Source organism: Trachypithecus francoisi, unplaced genomic scaffold (assembly GCF_009764315.1).
Source record: "Trachypithecus francoisi isolate TF-2019V2 unplaced genomic scaffold, Tfra_2.0 Contig01461, whole genome shotgun sequence".
Lineage (NCBI taxonomy): Eukaryota > Metazoa > Chordata > Mammalia > Primates > Cercopithecidae > Trachypithecus > Trachypithecus francoisi.
The window spans coordinates 2,610,497-2,633,067 of NW_022681433.1; the positions used below are offsets into that span (position 1 = coordinate 2,610,497).

Here is a 22,571-nt window from a genome sequence, read left to right on the forward strand (position 1 = left end):
CATGCTATTTTGGTCACTAGAGCATTGTAATATATGTTGAAGTCAGATAGTATAATGTCTCCAGCTTTCTTTTTACTTAGGATTGCTTTGGCTATTTGAGCTATTTTTTTTGGTTCTATATGAATTTTAGGATTATTTTTTCTACTTCTGTGAAAAATGACGTTGATATTTTGATAGAGATTTTATTGAATCTGTAGATTGCTTTAGGTTGTATGGTCATTTTAACAGTATTAATTTTTTCTGATCCATGAGCATGGATTGTCTTTCCATTTCTTTAAGTCTTTTTCAATTTCTTTCATCAATGTTCTGTAGTTTTCCTTGTAGAGGTTTTCACCTACTTGGTTAAATTTATTTCCTAGGTATTTTATTTTCTTTTTTTTTTTTTTTTTTTTTTTTTGAGACGGAGTCTTGCTCTGTCGCCCAGGCTGGAGTACAGTGGCCGGATCTCAGCTCACTGCAAGCTCCGCTTCCCGGGTTTACGCCATTCTCCTGCCTCAGCCTCCCCAGTAGCTGGGACTACAGGCGCCCGCCACCTCGCCCGGCTAGTTTTTTGTATTTTTTAGTAGAGACGGGGTTTCACCGTGTTAGCCAGGATGGTCTCGATCTCCTGACCTCGTGATCCGCCCGTCTCGGCCTCCCAAAGTGCTGGGATTACAGGCTTGAGCCACCGCGCCCGGCCTTTATTTTCTTTTAGCTCTTATAAGTGGGATTTCCTTCTTGATTTCTTTCTCAGCTAGTTTATTATTGGTGTATAGAAATGCGACTGATTTTTGTATGTTGATTTTGCATACTACAACTTTTTTCTTTTTTCTTTTTTTGTTTTTTGAGACAGAGTCTTGCTCTGTAGCCCAGGCTGGAGTGCAGTGGAGCAGTCTTGGTTCACTGCAGCCTCCGCCTCCTGGGTTCAAGTGCTTCTCCTGTCTCAGCCTCCTGAGTAGCTGGGACTACAAACGCATGCTACCATGCCTGGCTAATTTTTATGTCTTTAGTTAAGATGGGGTTTCACTGTATTGGTCAGGCTGGTCTTGAACTCTGACCTTAGGTGATCTTCCTGCCTCAGACTCCCAAAGTGCTGGGATTACAGGCATGAACCACCACACCCAGCTGTATCCTACAACTTTACTGAACTTATTTATCAGATGTAGGAGTTTTTTGTGGAGTCTTTAGGTTTTTCTAGATACAAGATCACGTCATCTGCAAAGAGGGACAGTTCTACTTCCTCTTTTCCAATTTGGATGTCTTTTACTTGTTTCTATTGCCTGATTGCTCTGGCTACGATTTCCAGTACTGTGTTGAATATGAGTGGTGAAAATAGACATCCTTGCCTTGTTCCAGTTCCTAGAGGAAAAGCTGAAAGCTATGATAGTATGATGTTAACTGTGAGTTTGTCATATGTAGCCTTTATTATGTTGAGGTATTAATATGCTCCTTCAATGCCTAGTTTGTTGAGAGTTTTTATCATGAAGAGACTTTGAATTTTATCAAATGCTTTTTCTAGATCTCTTGAAATGATGATGTGGTTTTTGTCCTTCATTCGGTTGATGTGATGTGTCCTCTTTGTGGATTTGTGTATGTTGAACTACCTTTGCATTTCTGGGACAAATCCCACTTGATCCTGCTATCATATCTTTTTGATATGCTTTTGGATTCAATTGGTTAGTATTTTGTTGAGGATTTTTTAAATTATTATTATACTTTAAGTTCTAGGGTACATGTGCACAGCGTGCAGGTTTGTTACATATGTATACATGTGCCATGTTGGAGTGCTGCACCCATTAACTCATCATTTACATTAGGTATATCTCCTAATGCTATCCCTCCTCCCTCCCCCCTCCCCACAATAGGCCCTGGTGTGTGATGTTCCCCTTCCTGTGTACAAGTGATCTCATTGTTCAATTTCCACCTATGAGTGAGAACATGTGGTGTTTGGTTTTTTGTTCTTGCGATAGTTTGCTGAGAATGATGGTTTCCAGCTGCATCCATGTCCCTACAGAGGACATGAACTCATCCCTTTTTTATGGCTGCATAGTATTCCATGGTGTATATGTGCCACGTTTTCCTAATCCAGTCTGTCACTGATGGACATTTGGGTTGATTCCAAGTCTTTGCTATTGTGAATAGTACTGCAATAAACATACGTGTGCATGTGTCTTTATAGCAGCATGGTTTATAATCCTTTGGGTATATACCCAGTAATGGGATGCCTGGGTCAAATGGTATTTCTAGTTCTAGATCCCTGAGGAATCGCCACACTGTTTTCCACAATGGTTGAACTAGTTTACAGTCCCACCAACAGTGTAAAAGTGTTCTTATTTCTCCACATCCTCTCCAGCACCTGTTGTTTCCTGATTTTTTAATGATTGCCATTCTAACTGGTGTGAGATGGTATCTCATTGTGGTTTTGATTTGCATTTCTCTGATGGCCAGTGATGATGAGCATTTTTTCATGTGTCTGTTGGCTGTATGAATGTCTTCTTTTGAGAAGTGTCTGTTCATATCCTTTGCCCACTTTTTGATGGGGTTGTTTGTTTTTTTCTTGTAAATTTGTTTAAGTTCTTTGTAGGTTCTGGATATTAGCCCTTTGTCAGATGAGTAGATTGCAAAAATTTTCTCCCATTCTGTAGGTTGCCTGTTCACTCTGATGGTAGTTTCTTTTGCTGTGCAGAAGCTCTTTAGTTTAATTAGATTCCATTTGTCAATTTTGGCTTTGTTGCTGTTGCTTTTGGTGTTTTAGACATGAAGTTCTTGCCCATGCCTAAGTCCTGAATGGTATTACCTAGGTTTTCTTCTAGGGTTTTTATGGTTTTAAGTCTAATATTTAAGTCTCTAATCCATCTTGAATTAATTTTCGTATTAGGAGTAAGGAAAGAATCCAGTTTCAGCTTTCTACTTATGGCTAGCCAATTTACCCAGCACCATTTATTAAATAGGGAATCCTTTCCCCATTTCTTGTTTTTGTCAGGTTTGTCAAAGATCAGATGGTTGTAGGTGTGTGGTATGATTTCTGAGGGCTCTGTTCTGTTCCATTGGTCTATATCTTTGTTTTGGTACCAGTACCATGCTGTTTTGGTTACTGTAGCCTTGTAGTATAGTTTGAAGTCAGGTAGCGTGATGCCTCCAGCTTTGTTCTTTTGGCTTAGGATTGTCTTGGCAATGCGGGGTCTTTTTTGGTTCCATATGAACTTTAAAGCAGCTTTTTCCAATTCTGTGAAGAAAGTCATTGGTAGCTTGATGGAGATGGCATTGAATCTATAAATTACCTTGGGCAGTATGGCCATTTTCACGATATTGATTCTTCCTATCCATGAGCATGGTATGTTCTTCCATTTGTTTGTGTCCTCTTTTATTTCACTGGGCAGTGGTTTGTAGTTCTCCTTGAAGAGGTCCTTTACATCCCTTGTAAGTTGGATTCCTAGGTATTTTATTCTCTTTGAAGCTGTTGTGAATGGGAGTTCACTCATAATTTGGCTCTCTGTTTGTCTGTTACTGGTGTATAAGAATGCTTGTGATTTTTGCACATTGATTTTGTATCCTGAGACTTTGCTGAAGTTGCTTATTAGCTTAAGGAGATTTTGGGCTGAGACGATGGGGTTTTCTAAATATACAATCATGTCATCTGCAAACAGGGACAATTTGACTTCCTCTTTTACTAACTGAATACCCTTTATTTCTTTCTCCTGCCTGATTGCCCTGGTCAGAACTTCCAACACTGTGTTGAATAGGAGTGGTGAGAGAGGGCATCCCTGTCTTGTGCCAGTTTTCAAAGGGAATGCTTCCAGTTTTTGCCCAATCAGTGCGATACTGGCTGTGGGTTTGTCATAAATAGCTTTAATTATTTTAAGATAAGGTCCATCAATACCTAGTTTATAGAGAGTTTTTAGCATAAAGGGCTGTTGAATTTTGTCGAAGGCATTTCCTGCATCTATTGAGATAATCATATGGTTTTTGTCTTTGATTCTGTTTATATGATGGATTATGTTTATTGATTGGTGTATGTTGAACCAGCCTTGCATCCCAGGGATGAAGCCCACTTGATCATGGTGGATAAGCTTTTTGATGTGCTGCTGGATTCGGTTTGCCAGTATTTTATTGAGGATTTTCTCATTGATGTTCATCTGGGATATTGGTCTAAAATTCTCTTTTTGGTTGTTGTTGTGTCTCTGCCAGGCTTTGGTATCAGTATGATGCTGGCCTCATAAAATGAGTTAGGGAGGATTCCCTCTTTTTCTGTTGATTGGAATAGTTTCAGAAAGAATGGTACCAGCTCCTCTTTGTACCTCTTGAGAATTCGGCTGTGAATCCATCTGGTCCTGAACTTTTTTGGTTGGTAAGCTGTTAATTATTGCCTCAATTTCAGTGCCTGTTATTGGTCTATTCAGGAATTCGACATCTTCCTGTTTAGTCTTGGAGGGTGTATGTGTCCAGGAATTTATCCATTTCTTCTAGATCTTCTAGTTTATTTGTATAGAGGTGTTTTATAGTATTTTCTGATGGTAATTTGTATTTCTGTGGGAGAGGTGGTGATAACCCCTTGATCATTTTTTATTGCGTCTATTTGATTCTTCTCTCTTTTCTTCATTATTAGTCTTGCTAGTGGTCTATCAATTTTGTTGATCTTTTCAAAAAACCAGCTCCTGGATTCATTGATTTTTTTGAAGGGTTTTTTGTGTCTCTATCTCCTTCAGTTTTGCTCTGATCTTAGTTATTTCTTCCCTTGTGCTAGCTTTTGAATGTGTTTGCTCTTGCCTCTCTAGTTCTTTTAATTGTGATGTTAGGGTATCAGTTTTATATCTTTCCTGCTTTCTCTTGTGAGCATTTAGTCCTATAAATTTCCCTCTACACGCTGCTTTAAATATGTCCCACAGATTCTGGTATGTTGTGTCTTTGTTCTCATTGGTTTCAAAGACCATTGGTATTTCTGCCTTCATTTCGTTATTTACCCAGTAGTCATTCAGGAGCAGGTTGTTCAGTTTCCATGTAGTTATGCGGTTCTGAGTGAGTTTCTTAACCCTGCATTCTAATTTGATTGCACTGTGGTCTGAGAGATAGTTCGTTGTGATTTCTGTTCTTTTACGTTTGCTGAGGAGTGCTTTACTTGCAACTATGTGGTCAATTTTGGAATAAGTGCGATGTTGTGCTGAGAAGAATGTATATTCTGTTAATATGGGGTGGAGAGTTCTGTAGATGTCTGTTAAGTCTGCTTGGTTCAGAGCTGAGTTCAAGTCCTGGATATCCTTATTAACCTTCTGTCTCACTGATGTGTCTAATATTGACAGTGGGATGTTAACTTTTCCTATTATTATTGTGTGGGAGTCTAAGTCTCTTTGTAGATCTCTAAGGACTTGTTTTATGAATCTGGGTGCTCCTGTATTGGGTGCATATATATTTAGGATAGTTAGCTTTTCTTGTTGAATTGATCCCTTTACCATTATGTAATGCCCTTCTTTGTCTCTTTTGATCTTTGTTAGTTTAAAGTCTGTTTTATCCGAGACTAGGATTGCAACCCCTGCTTTTTTTTTGTTTTCCATTTGCTTGGTAGATCTTCCTTCACCCCTTTATTTTGAGCCTATGTGCATCTCTGCATGTGAGATGGGTCTCCTGAATACAGCACACTGATGGGTCTTGACTCTTTATCCAGTTTGTCAATCTGTGTCTTTTAACTGGGGCACTTAACCCATTTACATTTAAGGTTAATTTTGTTATGTGTGAATATTATCCTGTCATTATGACGTTAGCTGATTATTTGCCCATTAGTTGATGCAGTTTCTTCCTAGCATTGATGGTCTTTACAATTTGGCATGTTTTTGTAGTGGCTGGTACCAGTTGTTCCTTTCCCTGTTTAGTGCTTCCTCCAGGAGCTCTTGTAAGGCAGGCCTGGTGGTGACAAAATCTGTCAGCATTTGCTTATCCGTAAAGGATTTTATCTGTCCTTCGCTTATGAAGCTTAGTTTGGCTGGATGTGAAATTCTGGGTTGAAAATTCTTTTCTTTAAGAATGTTGAATATTGGCCCCCACTCTCTTCTGGCTTATAGAGTTTCTGCCAAGCAATCTGCTGCTAGTCTGATGGGCTTCCCTTTGTGGGTAACCTGACCTTTCTCTCTGGCTGCCCTTAACATTTTTTCCTTCATTTCAACCTTGGTGAATCTGACAATTATGTTTCTTGGGGTTCCTCTTCTCAAGGAGTATCTTTGTGGTGTTCTCTGTATTTCCTGAATTTGAATGTTGGCCTTCCTTGCTAGTTGGGGAAGTTTTCCTGGATAATAATCCTGAAGTGTTTTCACTAACTTGGTTCCATTCTCCCTTTCACTTTCAGGTACACCAATCAAACGTAGATTTTGTTTTTTCACATAGTCCCATATTTCTTGGAGGCTTTGTTCATTTCTTTTTACTCTTTTTTTCTCTAAACTTCTCTTATTCATTTGATCTTCAATCACTGATACCCTTTCTTCCACTTGATAGACTTGGCTGCTGAAGCTTGTGCATGTGTCACGTGGTTCTCGCGTCATGGTTTTCAGCTCCATCAGGTCATTTAAGGTCTTCTCTACACTGTTTATTCTAGTTAGCCATTCATCTAATCTTTTTTTAAGGTTTTTAGCTTCCTTGTGATGGGTGTGAACATCTTCCTTTACTTCGGAGAACTTTGTTATTACCAACGTTCTGAAGCCTACTTCTGTCAATTCATCAAAGTCATTTTCCGTCCAGCTTTGTTCCGTTGCTGGTGAGGAGCTGCAATCCTTTGGAGGAGAAGGCGTGCTCTGGTTTTTAGAATTTTCAGCTTTTCTGCTCTGGTTTCTCCTCATCTTTGTGGTTTTAGCTACCTTTGGTCTTTGATGATGGTGACCTACAGATAGGGTTTTGGTGTGGATGTCCTTTTTGTTGATATCGATGCTATGCCTTTCTGTTTGTTAGTTTTCCTCCTGTCAGGTCCCTCAGCTGCAGGTCTGTTGGAGTTTGCTGGAGGTCCACTCCAGACCTTGTTTGCCTGGGTATCACCAGTAGAGGCTGCAGAACAGCAAATATTGCAGAACAGCAAATATTGCTGCCTCATCCTTCCTCTGGAAGCTTCATCTCAGAGGGTCACCCAGCTGTATGAGGTGTCAGTTCGCCCCTACTGGGAGGTGTCTCCAAGTTAGGCTACACAGGGGTCAGGGACCCACTTGAGGAGGCAGTCTGTTCATTCTCAGAGCTCAAACACTGTTCTGGGAGAACCACTGCTGTCTTCAGAGCTATCAGATAGGGACATTTAAGTCTGCAGAAGTTTCTGCTGCCTTTTATTCAGCTATGCCCTGCCCCCAGAGGTCAAGTCTACAGAGGCAGGTGGTCCTCCTTGAGCTGCAGTGGGTTCCACCCAGTTCAAGCTTCCCACCTGCTTTGTTTACCTACTCAATCCTTAGCAATGGTGGATGCCCCTCCCCAAGCCAGGCATACTGCCTCACAGTTCAATCTTGGACTGCTGCGCTAGCAGTGAGCAAGTCTCCGTGGGCATGGGACCCGCTGAGCCAGGCGCGGGATATAATCTCCTGGTGTGCCATTTGCCAAAACCACTGGAAAAGTGCAAGCAGTATTTAGGTGGCAGTGTCCCGATTTTCCCAGTACAGTCTGTCACAGCTTCCCTTGGCTAGGAAAGGGAAATCCCCCAACCCCTTGTGCTTCCCGGGTGAGGTGATGTCCAACCCTGTTTCGGCTCACCCTCTGTGGGCTGCACTCACTGTCTGACAAGTCCCAGTGAGATGAACCAGGTACCTCAGTTGGAAATGCAGAATTCACCTATCTGCTGCATCAGTCACGCTGGGAGCTGCAGAGTGGAGCTGTTCCTATTCGGTCATCTTAGAACCAACTTCCTCAAAGAATTTTTTTATTTCTGCCTTAATTTTATTGTTTATCCAAAAGTCATTCAGGAGCAAGTTGTTTAATTTCCACGTAATTGTGTGGTTTTTAGAGATCTTCTTGGTATTGGTTTCTATTTTTATTCAACTGTGGTCCAAAAGAATGATTGGTATGATTTCAATTTTTTTTTAATTTATTGAGTCCTGCTTCATGGTGGAACATGTGGTTGATCTTGAAATATGTTTGGTATGCAAACGAGAAGAATGTATATTCTGTGGTTGATGGGTGGAGTGTTCTTTAGGTTTCTATTAGGTACAATTGGTAGTCCAAAGTTAATTTCTTTTTTAGTTTTCTGCCTTAACGATCTGTGTAAAGTTATCAGTAGGCGTTGAAGTCTCCTAACTAATGTTGTGTGGCTAAGTGTTTTCACAGGTCTAGAAGTGTCTGTTTTATTAACCTGGGTGAGCCAATGTTGGGTGCATATATATTTAGGATAGTTAAGGCTTCTTGTTGAATTGAACTCCTTATCATTATGTAATGCCCTTTTTTGTCCTTTTTTACTATTGTTGGCTTAAAGCCTGTTTTTTCTGTTTTAGGAATAGTGACCCCCAGCTCTTTTTTGTGTTTAGTTTGTGTGATAGATCTTTCTTCAACCCTTTACTTTGAATGTATTGGTGTTGTTACATGTGAAATGGGTCTCTTGAAGACAGCAGACAGATGGGTTTTGTTTTTTGGGTTTTTTTTTTTTGTTTTTGTAATCCAACTTGCCACTCTGTGACTTTTAAGTGGTGTCTTTAAACCATTTGCCATTCAAGGTTAATATTGACCTGTGAGCTTTTCACCCTATCGTGAAATTGTTAGCTGGTATTTTGTACTTTCTATTGTGTGGTTGTTTTATAGGGTCTGTGAACTATGTGCTTAAGTATGTTATATAGCAGGTATCATTCCTTCATTTCCATGTTTAGAACTCCCTTAGGCATCTCTTGTAAGAGTGGTCTAGTGGTAATGAATTCTCGTGGCACTTGCTTCTCTGGAAAAATGTTTTTGTTTTTTTTTTTCTCCTTCACTCCTGAAGCTCAGTTTGGAAGGATATGAATCTTTTGATTATAATTTATTTTCTTTAAGAATTCTGAAAATAGACCCCCCAATCTCTCCTGGCTTGTAAGGTTTCTGCTGAGAAGTCTGCTCTTATCCTGATGGGGCTCCCTTTGTATGTGAACTGGCATTTTTCTCTAGTGCCTTTAGGATTTTTTCTTTAATGGTGACCTTGGACAGTCTGGTGAGTATATGCCTTGGTAACGTTCATTTTTTTATAGTATCTTGCAGGTGCTCTCTGGCTTTATTGTACCTAGATGTCTACCTTTCTAGCAAGAGTCAATAAATTTTCTTGAATTATTCCATCAAATATGTTTTCCAGGTTGTTTTCTTTTTCTCCTTTTCTCTAGGGAATGCCAGTAATTTGTAGGTTTGATCACTTTACATAATCTCATATCTCTGAAAGGCTTTCTTCACTTTTTAAAAATCTTTTTCTTTATTTTTGTCTGACTGCATTAGTTCAAAAGATCAGTTTTCAAGCTCTGAAATTATGTTTTCTACATGGTCCAGTCTATCGATAAAGCTTTCAATTGTATTTTGAAATTCCTTGAGTTTTTTTAATTCCAGAAGTTCTGATTAATTTCTTATTAAGATGTTTATCTCTTCCTTCATTTCCTGGGTTGATTTAGAAGTTTCTTTTTGTTGATTTCAACCTTGAATCTCATTGCGCTTTCTTGCAACCCATGCTTTGAATTCTTTGTCATTTCTGAGTTTTCATTTTGGTAGAAAGCATTGCCAGAGAGCTAGTGTGGTCCTTTGGTGGTGTCACTACATTCAGATTTCTCATGGTGCCAGAATTCCTGCACTGGTCCTTCTCATCTGGAGATGCTAGCACTTCTAGTTCTCGTAATTATTTTTCTTTGAGTAGAATTTTTTTCTTTCCTTTCCTATGATGATATTATTATTATTATTATTTCTTCTTCTTCTTCCTCTTCCTCCTTCTCCTCCTCCTCCTCCTTCTCCTTCTCTTCTTTCTTCTTCTTTCCCTTTCCCTCCTCCCTAGGGGGTGTGACTGTAGAGCATGCTAGATGGCATCTTTTGGCTTTGCTTCTGTAGCCCTATGTGCTTCGGTCAGAAAGTTTTATATTGGGTGTGTGGTTTGACCTACAAGCCAGTAGATGGCACCATGGGTAAGAGCTGGCTGTGGCCAGTGCTGCTGGCTATATACTTGATCCTTGTTTATGGAGAGGAGCTTTCTGTTGCCTCAGGCAATGGGCTGATTCCCAGAGTATACATTAATCTGAGCTCCCTCCTCAGCCTTAGGGGTAGGGGCATTGGGGGTACAACATGGGTGGAGCCAGATGGGGAAGGTCCCCCAATGTTGTCCTGCTCTCAGTTCAGATTTGGGAAAATGCCTGCGGCTTTTCCGTGTGTCTTTCCCTCACAAAGTCTCCAACTCTCTCCTCAAATTAGTTCCAGGGCTTGGGAGAAGCCCCAGGTTGTTTGAATCCCCAGTGGAAAGGTAAGACAGAAGGATGTTGTCTGCCTCTCTCACATACTGAGGCTTCACTCTCTTTTATCAGTCGAATGCTGTAATGAGGGCTGTTTGGGCTGCACTGTCCTCCCCAGGATCTGGGGTGTCCTTCATAATTCCAGGGAATTGCCATTTTCTTTCTTGAATTAAAGCTCACAGAGTTTATCTTTATGTACTAGCTTGCTATTTCCAAATGACTGAGGCATGCTAAAAGCCTGTAATCTGCCATCTTGGAAAAAAAATCCTTCCATTCTTAAGAGAAATGGCACTTGGTGTTGATACATGGTGTTTCTACATTGCTGAATTCATTTTGAAAATATGTATATTTTTAAATCTACATTCATATGTATAGACTGGTATAAAGTTATCTTTTCTTCTTCTATATTTGTGCAAGTTTGGAATCAGTTATATTAGTGTACTAAACGAGTTGACTAAAGGAATTTTTCTTTTTTACCATTATCCAAAAAAATTTATAAACACATGAATGATTGCTTTCTTATAGATTTGGTAAAAACCTCATCGTGTCCTTTTGTAGAGAGGTGGTGATAAATATTTTTACTGTAAATGTAATTTGCATATTTTTAACCTGTGAGGTGGAGGTTGCAGTGAACTGAGATTGTGCCACTGCACTTCGACCTGGGTGACACAGCAAGACTCTGTCTCAAAAAAAGAAAGAAAATCAATTTAAAATGAACTCCTTGAATATTTCTGAGTGTGTTTTTATACCACGTATGTTCCTTGAACTAACTTCTCTTCTAGGAAGAACTGGAACTGTGGTTTGTGCCTTCCTTATTACCTCTGAACTATTTTTAACTGCAAAGGTATGAAAGATGTTACTACAAACTTTGTCTTATGATGACTGAGTTTGCTAGTTCTGAAACACCACTGGTAGGATGTTAAGATGATTTAGTCATGGTGCTTAGTGAAACTAATTGGAGAAGCAGTTTTTAGAAAGCCTGTTTTTGATACTTTCTTATTTAACATGCAGTAGTTAGTAGCTGACTTAAGAATCTCTTTGGGCCAAGACTAGAGTAAGGTCAATGAAGTGCAAAATTTAAGGAAATGCTAAAAATTGCAATAACTAAAATAAATAATTTTTAATGCAATATTTTAACAATAAAAATTAATGCAAAAAACTATGATGTATATAATATCAACATTTTAAATAAAGACAAGACCTAATGGGGCTGGATTAAGGTGAAGGGAGTAAAGCCATGTTACACAGTAGATAAAAAAACATTCAGTAATCATAGTGCTTCCCTCACCCCACCTGGCCCTGCTCTTACTCCTGCTAGTAGCATTGTTACCAGTGAGTCTTTGTTCTTAGAGCTCCCAAGATGGTGGCAGCCCACTCCCAAGATGGTGGCGGGCCACTCCCAAGATGGCAGCAAGCCTTTTTTCTCTGACCTGGGGTTCTTGGCCTCACGGATTACAAGTAATGGAACCTTGGGCGATGCAGTGAGTGTTATAGCTCTATTAGAAGCCGTGGGTCACAGAGAACCATGGAACCCAGTGACTAGTGTTCAGCTCGATTAGGACGAACCCGGGCACTTAGCCACGCAGGAACAATGGTGAGCCTCTAGCCCAATCAGGAGCAGCAATGGGCGCCTTGATGGATCAGAAGTGCAGAGGACACTCTGCCAGATCCAGAGGGGTGGAAGTCAGCAGTGGGTCTGAGACGGGGGCGATCAGCAGTGGTGGATGGTGAGTGGTGGATGGTGAGTGAAAGCTCAGCTCAAGCCGGAACAAACACGGACCAGAAGAGTGTGCAGTTGCAAGATTTAATAGAGTGAAAACAGAGCTCCCATACAATGGGAGGGGACCCAAAGGGGGTTGCCACTGCTGGCTCGAATGCCTGGGTTTCTATCCCGATCATTGTCCCTCCCACTGTGCTCTCAGGGGATAGATGATTGACTATTTCTTTACCTCCTGCTTTTAGTCTAATTGTTATTTTAGTGAGCTCCCTTTACTACCTGATGGGTTGGGTGTGAGCTGAGTTACCAGCCCCATGTTTAAAGGTGGGCGCTGTCACCTTCCCCAGCTAGGCTTAGGAATTCTTAGTCAACTTAGGAAATCCAGCTAGTCCAGTCCTGTCTTTCAACATGACTTCTTCCTTCCTCGTGAGAATATTATCAGGCTTAATTAGATAAATTCTCCAAAGAGCCTTGACCATCCTCACAACTCTTAGATAGATAAAAGCAACATGTTGCAACTCAAAGCATCCCCTGAATGTAAATATCTTTGCTTAGTCAATACATGTGGAGTCTGACCTCTAGAAATTTCAGGTAAGACAAGGTGGGCTGTTTCCACTTAAAGTAGAGTTATCAGTCATGTTTCTTTCTGTCATTTTCTTGCTGAGATGCTACCATTCTAGCAGCTCCGCTCGAGTTCTTTGGCCTACAGTCTAGGGAAGAAGTGGTTGTTATGCACAATGCCCAGCACTCCAATTCCACCACCTTTGGTTTTTCTAATTTGAGACACACAGATTTTGAAAATGGATTATTTTCAAGCTATGGATCATGACTTATCAGTGAGTTGTAAAATAAAGTGACTGGGTTGTGACTAACATCTTTTAAAAATAAAAGGGAATAGAGGCCGGGCGCAGTGGCTCAAGCCTGTAATGCCAGCACTTTGGGAGGCCGAGACGGGCGGATCACGAGGTCAGGAGATCGAGACCATCCTGGCTAACACGGTGAAACCCCGTCTCTACTAAAAAAAAATAGAAAAAACTAGCTGGGCGAGGTGGCGGGCGCCTGTAGTCCCAGCTACTCGGGAGGTTGAGGCAGGAGAATGGCGTAAACCTGGGAGGCGGAGCTTGTAGTGAGCTGAGATCCGGCCACTGCACTCCAGCCTGGGCGACAGAGCGAGACTCCGTCTCAAAAAAAAATAAAATAAAATAAAATAAAAGGGAATAGAGCAGAATGGAAAATATCAAAAGGTTTAAGTATTGGGGTGTGTGTGTGTGTGTGTGTGTGTGTGTGTGTGTGTCTCCTAGGTTTATTAATATGGATTGCAGCTTAAAAAACAAAAGTTTTGAAAGTCATTGACAGCCATTGATCCAGAGCCCTAGAGTGAGAACCAGGGACTTGCCTCTAACTGGCTGTAGCATCTCTATGGCAGATTGCTTGGTTTTCTTTTGGTCTCAGTGTTCTCATTTGTAATATGGAAAGAAGGGTTGGACCAAGTGATTTCTAAGGTCTTTCCAGCTCTAAAATTTTATGAATTTATGAATCCTTGAATGAGATAAGTCCTTGATGTGGCTTTGTTAAATTTGTTATTTTGGGTAGCTCTGCCCAAAGATCACTGCGGCCGGGAATGGTGCTCATGCCTGTAATCACAGCACTTTGGGAGGCTGAGGCAGGCGGATCTCTTGAGGCCAGAAGTTTGAGAGCAGCCTGGCCAACACGGCGAAATCTCTATCTCTATTAATAATACAAAAAATTACCTGGGCATGGTAGTAGTCCCAGCTACTCAGGAGACTGAGGCAGTAAAATCACTTGAACCTGGGAGGCAGAGGTTGTAGTGAGCTAAGATCCTACCACCGCATTCCAGCCTGGGTGACAGAGCAAGAATCTACCAAAAAAAAAAAAAATCACTGACTTTAGGAAAGAAGGTGGCCATAGAAATACTAAGGGTACCTAATATATGAAAGGAAAGAATGTAGATGAACCGTGGTTGGATTAGACCCTTTTTTGTAGGAAAGCCTGTATTATTTTGGAGAAAGGCGAACAGATAAAACCAACAGCACTGAATTTCAGGGAGTAGAAATTCCTTCTCAGGTAAGTTTTCCTTTTTAAAAGGGGAGTTTTTTTAGGGGAGTGGGTTAAGATTGCCACCTGTTAATTTGGTGATCAGGCAGCAGCATTTGGGCACCCTGTGACAGGCCTCTGTCCCTCCCTGAGGCTGAGGGCCATGCTTCCCACCCACAGGCTGGGGGCTCTGGCTTCTCCTCAGAGCATCGTGAATTCTGTTCTCTGCTGGTTATTGTTTACAGAGCTCAGGAGTTGATTATTTTCCCAAAGTAGGAAGGTCTAATACCTAAGGCTCCAGGACCCTGAAGTTTATCTAAAATCACCAGCCTTTGATTTCAATATAAAAAAGATCCAAGTCTTTCACAAACCCTTACTCGGGCAATTCAACCTTGCAGAACATCACAAAGACTGTTTTGGGTGACTCCTCTGTGTGTGTGTGTGTGTGTGTGTGTCTTTTCTGTGTGTTGTGGGGGAGGTGTATGTTAAAAGAGAAAGTAAAGGGGAAATCAACTTTTCAAAAACTCTTTATATACCAGACAGTATTGCAGTTTTACATATCTCATTTAATACCTGTAACACCTATGTGAAATATACACTGTTACTCTATTTTTTAAAAACATTTGTTGGCTGGGCACGGTGGCTCATGCCTGTAATCCCAACAGTTTGAGAGGCCGAGGTGGGGTGAATCATGAGGTCAGGAGTTTGAGACCATCCTGGCCAACATGGTGAAACCCTGTCTCTACTGAAAATACAAAAATTAGCTGGGCGTAGTGGCGGGTGCCTGTAATCCCAGCTACTCAGGAGGCTGAGGCAGGAGAATCCCTTGAACCCAGGAGGCAGAGGTTGCAGTGAGCTGAGATGGCGCCACTGCACTCCAACCCGGGTGACAGAGTGAGACTCCTTTAAAAAAAAAGAAAAAAGAAAAACCTTTGTTATGGAAAAGTTTAATCATATACAAAAGTCCAGAGAAGCATACAATATATCCCCATATAGTCATCACATTGCTGCAACAGTCATTTCAGCCTGCAACCAGCCACATTTCATCCATTCTTTTCCCACTCTACTCACACCCCTAACCCCACTCTCCACTCTTGGTTTCCCTAAACCTGGATTGTTTTAAAGGAAATTTCAGTCCTCAGATCATTTTATCCCACAGGTATTTCAGTATGACATTTAAGGACTCTTAACAACAACAACAAAAAACCCTGAATACTCTTTATCATATATAAAAATATTACACCTTAAAAATATTTAATATCACATTTGTAGTCCATGTTTGTTTCCAAAATTGTCTTAAAATCTTTAAAAATTTAGTTTGTTTCAATCAGAATTCAAACAAGGTCCACACATTTCATTTGGTTGCTGTGTCTCCTAAGTCTCTTTTAAGAATCTAAGTTCATGGATTTCTCACCTTCTTTTATTACTTATAATTTGTTTATTGAAGAAACCAGGATGTTTATCCTATAGCATTTACAACATTCTAGACTTTGCTGAGCTATTCTAAGAGTTACATATTCACCAGCTCATTTAATATTCTCAGTAACTCTATGAGTAGCCACTACTATGATTCTCATCTTATAAATTAGAAAACTGAGGTTCAGAGAAAGTAACTTTTGAACCAAGGACTGAAATCTAGATGTCAGACTCTGAAGCCATTGCTGTGCGCTGCTTCTCATTTATATTGCCTTTTCTGTATTGCCCCTAAAACTGAAGTGAGAGTGGGTTGGGAATTCTTAAATAGATTTGGATGTGGCTGTAAATGAGTTTTTCTTTAAGTGATGGGAGCTGAGTAAGTACTCTTGGCCCCATAGAAGAACACTGTAACTACTGGCCCTAAGCCCTTAGTTTCGGTCAAAAGAACTCAGCCTTATCCACTGACACTTTTCTCTCACACCCCAGCCAAAAACAAAACAAAACAAAGGCAGTCATAGACTCTAAGCTAAAAGTAATAGGTGAATTTACTGAAGTGCAGCCCTAATCATGCCACTTCCATGCTCAAAATCCATACTATGTCCCCACTGCCAATGGCAATAAGCTAAATGTTTCAACCTGGCACTCAGGAGCCGCAGTTTGACTTTTCCAACCTTTTCTTCCACTGTATGCATGCACACATCCCACACTTGAACACATTTAGGCTGTGTGCTGTTTCCCAGCCTGTGGACACGTGATTCCCTTGTGCCATTGCTCATGCCCCTTTTCCTGGCATCTCTTTCCCTTCTCAGCCTGAAGTAGTCTTGCTTTTTCAATTCTTTAAGCCCTTTGTGTTTCTCTTAGGGACTACATTACTTTTCATTATTCTCTAGGTATTTGACGTGGTGACTTCTGTATCCCCTTTAAAGGCAAAGCCCATGGCTTACCCATCTTTCCACCTTTTTCTCATAATATCTTCTTTGTTTGTAGTGAGTGGCTCCTATGTGTTGATTGTATTCATTTCTACTACACGTCCATGTTGTTTTAAGTTTAGGAGAAGGAAGCATGGGAGCACAAGCAGCTTGAGGGCCCTGGTAGGCTACAGCCTTTAGGGGAAGGTGGAGAATCTGGTGGCAGGAGCTAAGGGGATGCTAGATGGAGCTCCTTCAACACCTCTCCCCACACATCTCCCCATCCCCATTTCTTCTGCAGTCATGCATAGTTTCCCAAACTTTAGTCCAGAACTAGCACACCAAAGGCTGCAACTGAATCTCTTCTGAATCACTGAGAAAGCAACACAGGGACTCAGCTGCATGTTTGAGAGCTGTGTTGGCAAGACCTCAGGACAGAGTGCCCTCTGTGTCTGCTGGTGATTCTCAGACACCATCACATTCTGATCCTGCACTGGGGGCTATTCTACTGACTACATCTAGTCTTTTTTTTTTTGAGACAGAGTCTCGCTCTGTCCCCCAGGCTGGAGTGCAGTGGCGCGATCTCAGCTCACTGCAAGCTCCGCCTCCCGGGTTCATGCCATTCTCCTGCCTCAGCCTCCTGAGTAGCTGGGACTACAGGCGCCCACCACTGTGCCCGGCTAATTTTTTGTATTTTTAGTAGAGACGGGGTTTCACCATGGTCTCAATCTCCTGACCTTGTGATCCGCCCGCCTCGGCCTCCCAAAGTGCTAGGATTACAGGCGTGAGCCACCGCGCCCGGCCTTACATCTACTCTTAAGAACTTTAATGAGCCTTCCTCATGACTGGCCCTTTCTAAAGGAAAGTATGTCAGTTAGTTACTTTAATGAGCATTTCCCAATGGGTAAGGAACAGTCTGTGAACTTATTCTTTTTTTTTTTTTTTTTTGAGACAGAGTCTTGCTCTGTCGCCCAGACTGGTGTACAGTGGTGCAATCTCAGCTCACTGCAATCTCGACCTCTTGGGTTCAAGCGATTCTCCTGCCTCAGCCTCCTGAGTGGTTGGGATTACAGGTGCCCATTACCACGCACAGCTAATTTTTGTATTTTTAGTATAGATAGGGTCTCACCCTGTTGGCCAGGCTGGTCTCAAACTCCTGTCCTCAAGTGATCTACCCACGTCAGCCTCCCAAAGTATTGGAATTACAGGTGTGAGCCACAGCACCCGGCCAACTTTTGAATTCTGAACCAGTTGATTCAGTACCAGAGCTCTTCAACACCTTGAAGAAAGATTCAAGGAGAGCAGTTGTGAACAGCCTGCCCCGGGGAAAGGACAAGGCTAAGAGAATTCCAGGGCTTACTTGTGAAAACAGAATTGGGGAAATAGAAAGTGAAGAAATTGTAGCTGTCAGGAGCAAGAGAATGACATGAAATCTGCTACTGAGATATGGAGGTATTCCTTTTGAGTTTTCACATATACCATTCTGTCATGCCCAGCAAGCTGCTCTTCACCAAACCACAAACCTTTCTCTAACTCAGTTACAACTAAGCTTCTATCTGTACACTGATAATGCTGTAACTATTTTGTTGTTGGTTCCGATTAGTTGCCTTCTCAACTGTAAGCAGCCTATAAACAAGACCTGGCTCCATCCTTCTTAATTCCCCATAGCACTTAATTCAGTATTTTCCCCCCAAGGTATTAGTTGTGAGGCAGCATCCCTCAAAATGTCTAGTTATATAATGTCATCCATTAAATGTTTCCTTAATTACTTACTTCCCTTAAAAAGCTTTATGCAAAATAAAATATACATATATATAGGAATGCTGACTTTAGACTTTTCATCTCCACTTCAAGTGAGGCTTCTGTTGCTTTTCAGAATAGATATGTTGGATATTTTGCACAAGTGAACCACATCTACAACTGGAATCTCCCTCCAAGAAGGATACTTTTTACAAAAGCATTCATTATTTATTCGATTCATGGTAAGTGCTTTATGTATAATTGGAGAATTGGGCAGGAGGGCCAATGTTCCTGCTCTGGGAGGCTTTTGCTCATAGTTACATATACAGATGATCCTAACTCATATCTGTCTTTTTACATATCCTCACACGTGAACTCCTCCTTACATATGCCCCTCCTCCTGCAATTGTCCATTGATTGCCAGCCCTTAGATGTTCTTCACTTTTTCTTTTGGGGGACTTCATCCCCTTCCCATCTCTCCTGTTCTCGTTGCTCCTCTGGTCTCAACCCAGGGTAGACTTTTCAGGGCAGAGTGAGCCTCTGATGAGGGAGGAGGAGGACCCATGTGTCCTCAGAACTAGTTATTTCTCATAACCACCTCTAGTTCAGAGCTTGTCTTGGTGCAGGTGTCTCCATACCATATCATTTTCTCACCTTCTTTCAGAGGCTTATTTTTTTCTTATCATCCTGGGCTCTCCCTTTCCCCTCTCTCCTCCATCTGTAACCCTCTCACTCCCAGCTTACACTCAGGGGAGGTGGAAAAGCAGGATGTGTCTGTGTGGAAGGGGTGGGGTCTCACCACTCCCACTGCCAGAGAGGTAGCAGGGAGGAAGCGATGCTTCTGAATCCCTAAAGCAAACCTCTTCTAGCAGCCAGCTAGTGGACCTGAGGTGGTGCCAGTGCTGGGTATTATAGGTGCCATGGTGCCAGGATGCTGGTTTCCACACAGACAGCCTAGTATTTTTAGCTTTCTGAATTTAGTTCTACATTTCACTGATTTCTGGTAGACATCAATAGAAAGAAGTTCTGCACCTGGATTGGGAAAGAGGGAACTGAGGCAAGAAACTGTGATTTCTAATGACAAATTAATAGCATGGTGTTAGTGAAAACAAAATTAAATGAAAAGAAAACAAACAGCATACAATATGAGCAATCAAGAATAATTAATACACTAGTTTATTAAAATATTTGTTTTAATTCTCTACCTTTAATTTTGTGCATATTTAAATTAAAAATGTAGAGTTGAGAGTAAAGCAATAAAAAGTTAATTGGCTGAGAAACCAAGTCTTTGAGGAAATGCTAAAGGAAGTGAGTCATTTGAATTCAAAAAAAGGGCAAAAGAGCCTTTTTCTGTAAATATATGCTGAACACCACAGGAAGTTTTGGATATAACTATCCTATATTTTTATAGAGATTACATCAGGAACTAGACTTAAAGTAGGGCCAAAGTAGTTTAGACTACAGTATTTATTACTAAGAATCATTATGATTAGAAGTCTGAAGAAAGCAACATATTAGCAAGAAAGGTTGCAAGTCACCTTCCTTCCTTCCTTTCTTTTTTTTTTTTTTGGAGACAGAGTCTTGCTCTGTCACCCAGGCTGGAGTGCAGTAGTGTGGTCTTGGTCCACTGCAACCTCCGCCTCCTAGGTTGAAGTGATTCTCCTATCTCAGCCTCCTGAGTAGCTGGGATTACAGGCACGTGCCACCACGCCCGGCTAATTTTTGTTATTTTTAGTAGAGATGGGGTTTCACCATGTTGACCAGGCTGGTCTCGAACTCCTGACCTCAACTAATCCATCCACCTCGGCCTCCCAAAGTACTGGGATTATGGTGGTGTGAGCCACCGTGCCCGGCCCACCTTCCCTAGATATTTTTTCTGGAAAGATATATTGATGGGATTCTAAGTCTTTAAAGCTGAACTATATGTAATTTTTTTTCTTCTCTCTAGTCTTACAAAATCTGCTTTAGGAGACAGAACTGGGCTTGAAGCCTTGTCTTTCAAGGACAAAATCCATGCAAGACCAAATAGTAACTACTGATACATTGTTAGCTTGGATCACTTTTTCTCTTTTTCATCCATGATGTTAATTGGTGAGACATTTTGATCTTCGTGCTAACCAACCTAACTTTTTAATTTCATTTAGGTATTGGACCAGGTGATGGATATGACCTAAAAGTCAAAATAGTAATAGAGAAAAAGGTTGTCTTTTCCTGTACTTATTTAAGAAATTGTTAGGTAAGAGAAAGCATGTGAATTGAAAAAAATCTGATGTTTGTTTTAAGGCTGAATGTCAAAGCAGCAATGTTCACCTCCCTAAACTATCACTCACCATAAAGAGAGTCTATAACGCTTTCTGGTTAACCATCCAACTTGGTGTCACTGGGTTTGGTTGCAAACCAGAGATAAATTAACCTGTTTGTTCAAAACAGTTTTTTCAGGGTCCTTTCCAGAATTTATTTCTGTTCAGTGTTGCTTTGCCTTTCACTTTCCATAAATGCTGAGCATGTTCCCAGGAATGTGTTAAGGATTTTAATTTACATATCTGGTCTTTACAGCCATATTCTCTTGTTGTTCATTTTATCTTTAATTATATAGTACTGATTCTAAAATTTTAGTGTACATGAAAACCACCAAGGAGGTTGTAAAGATTTACATTCTTAGGTTGTACCCCCAAAGTATGATTCGGGAAATCTGGAATGGGGGCCAGGAATCTACAGACTTAGCAATGTCCCAAGTGATTCTAAGTCAGACGTTCTGTGGGATGACCCTATGAGAAATAATGCAAGAGTGAATGAACTGGGGAGGAATCTCTTTATCCAAAGCAAAAAGGACCTGGTAGTCAATGTTTTGCTGCAATGAAGAAATGCCTAAAACTATATACCTTTTCTGAAACAATAAGAAAGCTTCCTTCATGGGTCTAATAACCATAAACTTTTCCTACCCAGGCCTTCGTCTCAGATTCTCCTGTTACCTTATTCCTTCCCTCTCTGCATCGCCCCCTCTCTCCTGCTCTTTTTTTGGCCTCTCTCAACTGAGGGCATTCACCCAGGCCTGACCCTTGGCTTTCTGTTCTTAGCAAATGCTTTATTCTTGGTTGAAGAATGACGCATTCCCCTTACTTAAACTATTATTTGTTCATTTACTGGTCAGATGTTTATGAGAACCCACTGAGTTGTAGATGCAGGAGCTACAACATGAACAGTTTCCACTCCAACTCAAATGCATTAGCCAGCCTGAATTGTCAGTGAGCTTTCTCTGCTTCTGCAAATGGCACCAGCATTCTCCGACTCAGGCCTTGTGCTTTGATTCTCTTTGCCTCGGCTCCCTAAATCCAGTTAGTTATCAATCCCTGCTGATTATGCCTTTGAAATTTTTCTGTGTTCTCCTTCCTTTCTGTTCTCTCTGCCACTAACTGTCCAGAACCTCATTTGCTCATGCTTAGATTTCTACAATGGTCTCCTTACCCTTTCTTTCTCCTTATATAATGCAATGTATAGAATCCTCAAATATGCATCCTGGAATATTCTCTCATTGTGAAAAGTTGTACGTAGAGCAGAAGACACACTGTGTGCCCGTGGTCAGAGCCAGTTCACACCTGTGGCCCAACATCCTTATCTGTAAAATAAATATCATATCTCAAGTGTTATGGGGATTACATTAGATAATATAAAGTTTCTTTGTAAACTATAAATCACTAAATAAGTGTTATATGTGATAATTATCAGGCATCTTTGTCACGTAGGAAATGCCCCACCATATTCTTCAACAACTTCACTCTTATTTCTTTGACTCTTGAGCTCTTAAGATGTAATAGCCCTAATGTAATACCTGAGCTTTTTCCATCAGTAGCTTGACCAACAGACTTCATTCCAAATAAACTCGGTCATCCTCTTTGGCTCTTGGAACACAACTCTAATTTATTTACTTTGTTAGTTGGTTATTTCTTTCTTTCCTTCCTTTCTTCCTTTCCTTTTTCTTTTCTTGAGTCAGGGTCTCATTCTGTCACCCAGGCTGTAGTATAGTGGAGTGATCATGGCTCACTGCAGCCTCAACCTCCTGAGCTCAAGCAATCCCCCAATTATTTTATTTTTTGTAGAGACTGGATCTTGCTATGTTGCCTAGGCTGGTCTCAAACTCCTGGGCTCAAGCAGCCTTTCCACCTCAGCCTCGCAACGTGCCAGGATTATAGGCATGAGCCATACTGCCTGACCTTTTTTGTTATTGTTTTTCTGATTTCTTTTTTCCTTTTCTTTTTTCTTTTTTTTTTTGTGTGAGATGAAGTTTCACTCTTGTTGCCCAGGCTGGAGTGCAATGGTGCAATCTCGGCTAACTGCAACCTCCACCTCCTGGGTTCAAGTGAT

At 41.0% G+C, this 22,571-nt stretch overlaps 1 protein-coding gene across 7 annotated transcripts in view; it reads left to right on the forward strand.

Annotated features, from left to right (window-relative positions):
* Positions 1 to 22,571, forward strand: part of LOC117096976 (phosphatidylinositol 3,4,5-trisphosphate 3-phosphatase TPTE2-like) — an 80,715-nt gene that overhangs the window by 27,965 nt on the left and 30,179 nt on the right. For 2 of the 7 annotated variants that reach the window (XR_004442762.1, XR_004442765.1), the window contains 2 exons: positions 18,346 to 18,451; positions 20,354 to 20,445. The exons of 3 other annotated variants lie outside the window; for them this stretch is intronic. Coding sequence is in view for 2 of the 4 variants with exons in the window: in XM_033234388.1 (XP_033090279.1) it covers positions 11,086 to 11,217; positions 14,095 to 14,175; positions 18,346 to 18,451; positions 20,354 to 20,445 (411 nt within the window). In the remaining 2 variants the exon portion in view is untranslated. Of the gene's footprint in view, positions 1 to 10,729; positions 11,218 to 14,094; positions 14,176 to 18,345; positions 18,452 to 20,353; positions 20,446 to 22,571 lie in introns of those variants that run through there. 2 more of the 7 variants (XM_033234388.1, XM_033234405.1) reach the window with 2 other exon arrangements.